Source organism: Harpia harpyja, chromosome 22, assembly GCF_026419915.1.
Source record: "Harpia harpyja isolate bHarHar1 chromosome 22, bHarHar1 primary haplotype, whole genome shotgun sequence".
In the NCBI taxonomy this organism is placed as follows: domain Eukaryota; kingdom Metazoa; phylum Chordata; class Aves; order Accipitriformes; family Accipitridae; genus Harpia; species Harpia harpyja.
This window is the reverse complement of record NC_068961.1, coordinates 1,645,743-1,653,643: the sequence shown is the minus strand read 5'-3', so window position 1 is coordinate 1,653,643 and position 7,901 is coordinate 1,645,743. Positions and strand designations below refer to the sequence as shown.

The 7,901-nt window shown below is 40.6% G+C and overlaps 1 protein-coding gene across 3 annotated transcripts in view; it reads left to right on the top strand.

Annotated features, from left to right (window-relative positions):
- Window positions 1–87: 87 nt before the first annotated feature.
- The window catches only part of MOSPD2 (motile sperm domain containing 2), a 38,539-nt gene continuing 30,725 nt past the window's right edge, over window positions 88–7,901 (top strand). The window contains exons 1-2 of one of the 3 annotated variants that reach the window (XM_052773780.1): window positions 88–185; window positions 364–430. In XM_052773780.1, coding sequence (XP_052629740.1) covers window positions 177–185; window positions 364–430 — 76 coding nt within the window. In that variant the 5' untranslated portion in view covers window positions 88–176. Of the gene's footprint in view, window positions 186–363; window positions 431–505; window positions 528–7,901 lie in introns of those variants that run through there. The other 2 variants (XM_052773781.1, XM_052773782.1) reach the window with 2 other exon arrangements.

Below are 7,901 nucleotides of genomic sequence, written 5' to 3'. Positions count from 1 at the left end.
CCCGGGAAAGAGGCGGGGCCGGCGGGGGCGAGGCTTCTGGGTGGTTGGCCGCCGGCTAGGCCCCGCCCCCTTTCGCCCTTGCGCCCCGCCCCCCCGCCGGGGTCACGCGACGCCTCCAGCCCCATTTCTGGCTGCCCCGCTTGCTCGCCCGCTGCTGGGGCGGCTCCGCCGGATCCATGGCTGAGGTGAGCCCCTGCGCGCCGGGCCTCCCCTCTCCGACCGCCGGCCGGTTCAGCGGCTGGGGGTCGGGGAGAGCTGGGCCCGCCGTACGGCACGGCACGGTACAGGTGAGGGGCCGGGGCTGACCCGGGCCCCGGCCTTTCCCTTCCTTTCACGCCCCTGCCCTTTGTCGTTTCCCCTCAGCAGCGACAGGACAAGGCCGCGCTGATAAGCGAGACCAGGCGGCGTTTCGAGGCGGAGTACCTGGCAGGTGAGCGCCTCGGCGGTGGGGCGGGGGGCGGTGGGCTCCGTGGATGTGGTCTCTGGGGCTTTTCCCGCGTGGGCTTCCGCCGCGGCCGTTTTCCCAGGTGAGCGGGCGTCTGCGCCTTCTCCTCGGGTGGCCGAAGCTAGCGGGTGGGGATGGTGCACGAAGCAGGAGGGTCTCTCCGCGTTGGCTCTTGGTGCTCTCTTCTGGGTCGCTGTCTTGGGGCGAAGGTCTGGGTCCTTCTGACTCGCGGTTACGTTTGGTCAGCTGTCGTGGGGGGGGGTCTGGGACGCTGCTGTGCTTGGTGCTTTTGGGACATAAAATATGTCGGGGGGGGGGGGGGAGAATGGACAAGAGTTCTGACCTCGACCAGTTTGTCAAGGAAGGAGTTGTTTTTCTAGAGTAACTTGCACTTCAATTCATGCTGGCCTTAATTAAAATCATGCTGCGTGTCCAACTCGATTCTGAAGCGAAATGCAGATGCTTTTAAACTTGTAAATGAAGGCCAGGAGGTGCTGGGGATGCCTTGGGGAAAAGGAATACCGGGGTAAGCCTAGAGGGGTTTCCTTTCATTTCGAGGTTGATTTGCATTGTTTATGATAGTAGAATATGTAGTAGTAGAGTATGCTAACAGCTGTAGTAAGCAGTATGTTTTATTATGACTGTGTAAAGACTTTCTATTAAAAACATGCTTCTATCCAATTTTTAATGCAAATACAGTAAGAGCCCAGTAGTTTAGGAGTTGCGTGCAGCTCCTTTAATATAAGCCTCAGTCCTGCAAACACATGCCTTACTTTGATGTTCCCGATCAGAATTATTGAGGTTACCTAGTTATCACTTTTATGTAAGGGTTGCATGCTTCTGTGACTCCTTTATGATCGGCTATAGCACTTTTCTTGCAAAATTTAAGGGTCTTGAGGGTGGTACAACTTTGTTTCATAGGGTTGCTCTGCTAACTTTCATAAAGGAAACTAGTTGGCCTTGGTTAGAGATGACCTGTATTTCTGGCAAGATGACAAAATTATTAGAATAGTGTCTTGAAAAAGAGAGAGCTTATTTTGCCATTTGATATTTCTGTGTGAGTAAAGATGTCTTTGGCAGTCTTAAAGGTCAGCCTCTGGAGAGTGGAGCATCATCTTAAATTAGAAATTCTTTTGGCTGTTAATGTTTTCAGTTAATGTGTATATTTTCCTATGATAAGTGGTTCATCTTGCTTTGTATTGTATTATCCCAAAGTCACACTCAGAAAATGACTTTGGAAATCCTAGAACTGCTTTGGGATGGTTGCTGCTAAAAAGGGAGTATTAGCTTTTCAATTGAACTATCCCTTACAATCTTGGAGTTCCACAGGTTTCTCCAGTTGTAACAAAGACTCTGTTGGGCTGGTTGTTACAGCCATTAAAATAATTGAATACTGTTGCAAGGTAAGCTGTAATCCTATTTGCAGTATTTTGAACACATTTTCTCCCTAAACCCATTTTTGGGTCATGGTTTAGGGCTCTTAGCCCTTTCAAGAAAATAGGATTAGGATTTTTTTGAGTTTACATTCTTAATTCCCTCCTTCAAATTTAGGAATGCCACAAGCAAATTTAAGGTTGTCATGCCCACTTCAACTGTGAAAAACACAGGGTTTTAGTTTTATTGTGGCCCTTCAGCCTTTACTGTATATGTTCTAAAATGTATTCTTTTATGTTTCTTCTTAATTGAAACGGGGTGTGGAGGTGCATGTATGCAGACACTGCCAAACGTGATTTTCTGTGTTGTAAAGGTACAAATGATCACTTCATATCCAGCAATTTTAGTCTGCTTTCAAAACTAAGGGCATTGTCAAGGCACACTGAGAAACTGATACTTTCTGTGAAAGTTTAATGTGGTCGTAGAATTGTGGGCCTCTACAGAAGGAACCTAATTCCATTTACAGATGAGCTGCAAGTGTTAAAATTTGAGTAAAATTTTCAGGCAGTCTTGTTTCTGGGGAGTGCAGCTGCCACTGTTTTATTTCCCTTCAGAGGAAAAGTGTTCCTGATTATTCTAGAAACTTGGTGTTTCTGTTATGAAGTGATTCTTCCATATTATGAAACTTACAGTTACTGGTTTTTCCCCTGCCATTCAGGAAGAATTGCTAATGGTCACAAATGCTGCGATGGTCTTGCAGTAAAGTGTAGTTTTGTTGTGAAATGAAAGCTTAGAGGGCCCTTGAAATCCTGATTTTTGTTTGAAATTATTTATTGCCAAAATACAATGTTTTAGATTAAAGTTAAGTAAAGGGGTTCTAGAAGGAAAGCTTGGCCACTGTGAGATCTTATCTGCAAAGCAGTGTTTAGTGTTAACTGGTGGTGGGTTTTTTCCTCTTCAGTTCATTTTCTAGCTGTATTTGAAAGACAACTTCAGTTCTTGTGAGGAACGTATATCTCTAGTAATTAAAACACTTGCATTTAAAAGGCATATTTCCAATACTGAAAAGCTACCATTAGTCCCCTAGGCAAGCAAATGCTGTCTGATGTGGTAGGTAGACAGTGCTTGTCTTCGAGGTTTTGGGGCCTAATTTCTCTTTTGTCTGTTTGGATTCTTTGTGAGAATTGTTGATGTAAATTATTTGCATGGTGACAGGAACAATGAAAACAAAAGAATTTTATAGTACTGACTGGTACTAACAATGTTTTCTAGCAAACAGTCTTGTCTTTTTATTCAGTGCATTTTCCTTCTTTAGGGGATTTCTGAAATTAGCTTTTATTTCTGGGCTATTGCTTTAAAGTTACAGTGGAAATTATTTATAATCAAATCTTGGTAGATTTTTCCATTCAACAAGTCTTTTCCATACTTCCTTTTGCATATTTACCATTTGTTATTGCCTGTATTCCCTGCCCCTCCCCATTTGCATCCTCTTCCTTTCTCCTTTAGGCAAAGCTTAATTTTCAGAAAAAGATTTTGCAAGAGGGGTTTCCCACTCCAATTTAAAAGATTAAATTCCCTCATGACTTTCTTTAAGTCAGTAGCAAAATGTGGTTTTTTTAATCGTATTGGCCAACTGCAAATAAAGTTTTAAAGATATGGGGCACCCTCAAAGAAACAGTGATATGACTATTGTAGAAAACTCCTAAGGTAATGTTTTGAATACCTGCTTATGTCTGCTTATGCTCTGAAAAATCTATTTTCCCTGCTTCTTGGCTTTCAGGCTGAGAAATGCTGGACAGATAAGATAGGAGACATAGGGATAGGATAAACCCCATACTTTTATAGAAAGCTATGTGATATTAATGCTTGAGCTTTCTATTGAAAGTAGTCTTTATTGTCACTGAGAGTGTTCAGTTTTGCTAAAAGTTTAAATTTATCAAATTTTTGGAGGCAGATACTTTGTTTATTGCCACATGATTTTGTTGAAGTAACTCATTACTGGGTGGAAATAGTTTTGTTTTCTTCATCCCTGTCCCTGTATGGCTACTGACCTTAAATTGTTTTCAGTCTTGCCGATTTCCTCATCTAACAATTGAAGGCACACACCTGAGTGGTTGTAGTACTTAGCTTAACATGTTAGGCATCAACAGCCAATTAAAGTGGGTTTATTCCTTCTAGCCAAGGTCAGAGGAATAATTATTACTGCTTCAGACCTGAGACTTCTTGGCTGAAATAGCTTCAGGCAGTAGTTAAATTGAGAGGCTTTGTGTAATGAAACACTTGACATACTTTGCAAAGTTGCTTTTTTCCAGGTTTTTTGCACAATGAAGTGGGTTTTTTTCTCTATTCGAAGGTATGTAGTTGCTATACCTACTTAGCTTTGCGTATGACTTGTTCTGTAACGTTTCTTTTCTAGATAAGAGCTCTTCCTGAAGGGAGGAGTCATTCTTACAGGTTGTGAATTCTGAAATTTTCTGGATTAATTTAGTGTGGGACTTAGCTGTGCTGCGTCCTGTAGTCTTTCTTCTATATTCTTGTTGTATATTCTCAAATTTCTATTATTTTTCCAAAAGCATGAATGCCAGAAGAAAACACAGCAGTGCAGCATTGGTCTCCTGGTAATGTAGACAGCACTGAAAAAAAAGTGCGAAGAGAGGGGATGTTAAAATTTGTGCATCAAAGAATTTCATGAATTGTTGCAGTGAAATTTGTGTTCATTTAGTTTTGTGTGACTCTGGAGTTCTTTTCAGAGATGTTGTGTTATACAGGATCCTTTATGTTGGAAGATTGTAATTAAGTCCTAGAGTTTCACCATGAGTTTCTCAGCTTGAAGAAGACAACTATTAAATGTGGTTGTGGTCATAGAAAGAACAGAACTGCTTGCTTAAGCAAGAAAAAAGGAAGATGAGTTATGGGAAGAAGCTGCTGTTCAAACAGAACTTTTTCTGTCTTCTCCCTTGACCCTAAATGCTCAATGAGGAAACAAAAGTAACTTTAAATAGCCTTTTTTAAAATAAGGTTGAATAAAATTTTGAACTTTGAAACCTTTTAAAGTTCTGTCTGAGACCTAGTTAATCTCCTTGTTCACTCAAACTTTCCCGAAGGCCTTATAGCTAAGGGAATTGAGAGCTAATTTTGGGCTCCTCTTGCTGCTGTCACTGTTACTCCTGCATATATAACTTAGAATTTGATTTTAATGCTCTGGTAAATATCAGATTTGCTAAGCAGATGCTTTCTCTTGCTTTTCTGGATCTGAGTCTTGCTTAGTTTCTACACAGCTTACCAGTTCAACAGAAGAGTCTTGCAGCATCTCAGTTTCCCGTTTTCCACTGGCTGTGGAACTATTCTGGTATGCAGTAAGATTTGAATCTCTTGGGCTGAGGGAGGAACCAGGTTTCCAAGCTTCTGGACAGTTGTCTTAATCATGAAATGTTTCACAAAAGCTTGGCACTGCTGTTGCATATGTGGCTTTCACTAGCACTTTCTGAACCGAAGTAGCTGTGGATGCTGTTCCTTGTGTTACTTCTGGGGCAAGGAGGGTGTGTTCCAAATACTTTATGAAATTCTGTTTGTTATGGACTTAATTACAGAGATGTCCGTCTCCCTGAGTAAAGGGTGATTAAACTTAGTGTCTCAGCATCTTAGTGGCAGTTCTGCAGGAGTGAAGTAACAGGCACTTAATTTCCTAGTGAGAAAAGCATCAGTATATGTTTACAGGTATCTTAAGTGGCTAGGCTTGGAGATTGTCTGAGGTAAGATACTTCAGTTTATAGTTTCACCTGAATTTCCATTTGGATACCCCTCAACTTCTGTTTCCTTTTTGGCCTCTTAATTGTTGTGTGTTTAAATTATGTGTTGAGAGCACCAAAGGTCTATTTTCTTTCAACTAATTCTGTTCTAACTCCAGAAATTCCTAATAATCCAGTAACTGCAGTCAGGTGTTCCGTGAGTGATTTAAAACTAGAAACATTCAGATTATTTCACAGCATAGTTTGAAAACAAGTTTCCAGATTTCTGTAGAATTATGGGAAATGCACAACTTTGAAGAGAAATTCCTCCTCTGAACTGACATATTTTTCAGTGACTGGATTATTGGAAGGACTCCAGCAATTTCATATCACTCTGCTTTATACATGTGAGATAAAACACTACTTTTGGGTTCACAATCTCATCCTAAATTTTATTTATTTTGTAGCAAGAATTGGATAAATCAGGTAAGGTTAAAACACTAATCAGTACTCCTGTTGTTCTGTCAGTCTTGTTATGCTTACCTGATTGAAATACTGGCATCCTGCAAGTGCCTATGGAGGCAGAATTTGACTAGTTGTTCCTGGTTTAGTGTGTGCTGTAATATATATAAATTGAGACTACATGTGTTATCTTGTTGAGAATTTAGTTGCTGAAGAGAGGAAAAATATTTTCATTTTTTTCAACTGTCCCTATCTCTGAATCCAGCTTGCTTTTCATAGATGTTGAAAGTTTGGATAAAATGTTTTCTCCGTTCCTCTTTCATTTTCTTAAAATATTCACAAAGTTAAATTTCTATTTTTTAATGTTATCTAAGTTCAGAGTTTGGGAAAATTTGTTAGTGGCCCTGAAGCGTGTGTTCTGAGGCACGTTCCACGTGATATGTGAATGTTTTTGAATTACTGTTTGATACAAGATGCACTGTTCTGTCATTCTGACAGTTCTGCTCTCAAGCAGATACTGAGAGTAAAGAGAGCCTCATAAAGCAGTGTGAGATGTTATCCTCTTAGTTTTTACCTGGTGGTGTGTTTTTTTTTTCTCTTTAGTTACACAGTACCCGAATCCATTATAGAAACAGAATATGCATGGGACTGATCTCAGAAAAATACTTTGTTGATTGATTAACTGCAGTCATTCCTTGCTGGGAGCTAGTGTGTGTTAGAGATTATTAAACCAAGTTGAAGTAAGGTAGCTCAGGCACTGGAGACATGTAATACTGATGCTAAAGTAAATCTTAGCTCTTGCAAAGCCCTAGTTTGCTGTAGCTATGAGTAGCTATATATGGCTTGAATAGCCAATGTACCATATTGAATAATGCATAGCATGGAATAGCTAGTATACCATGGCTAAGAGAAGCCAGTTCTTCTCTTACTTTAGCTGACAGTGGATGTGCCAGCTTAGTTACTGCACATGACAGTATCTCTGAAGGGGTTTTTGGTTGGAATGCATGTTACACGAAGAGGGGCTGTGGAATCTTTCTACCCTTTTGAGTTTTCAAAACTTGACTGACAAAGGTACTTAGCGACCTGTTTGAACTTGGAAGTTAGCCTTGCTGTGAGCAGGAGTTAGGACTGAGATGAGCTGTAGAAATCTTCTCCAATGTTAGTTTTTTTATGATTCTAACTTGAAACTAGATACTGTTAGTGTTTCTCAGGCAAAACTGTCCAAATCATAATCATTGGGGGAATAATCAAATTTCAAATGAGCAGTTGAGACTTTATGAAAGTTAATACTCCAAATCTTTGCAACTTGTTCCATCTGTGGTTGACCTAGAGCCACAGAGAAGTTAAATATCATTTCAGTCTTGTCCTGAGTGTTCACTTTACTGGGCTTAGTCAGAATATAGGGAATGAGCTGTCCGGTGCAAGTATGGAAATGATGAGAGAAGGAACTGAAAGTGAGTTTTTGGTGGATTGGAGGCTTTTGGGCAGAGAGGAGCAGGTAGGAGACTGAGATTAAGGAAAGTGGGATTTGACTGTAGGCTTGGCTAAGGAACAAGGTAAGGTAGTGGGATGGCATGGGAAGGAGAAATTTGAAACCTAATGAAGAAGGAACTGAGTAGATTATGTGAGAAGCAGTTGGGTGTGGAGAGGTGCATTGGGGGAGTGCAACTATAATAACTTGGTGGATGGGTGCATTTAAAATGGGTATATTCTTACAGTTACATTGACTAATTTGTGACAGTATAAATTTAAAGACAAGTAAAATAGGTCACATCTTTGCAGGTGGGCCAGTAAAACTAAAAATATTAGTAGAATTTAATGGTGTCTTTTTCTTAACATCTTCCTCAGAGTTAAGATGTCTGATTGAAATATGCATCCCTAAACAATCTAGT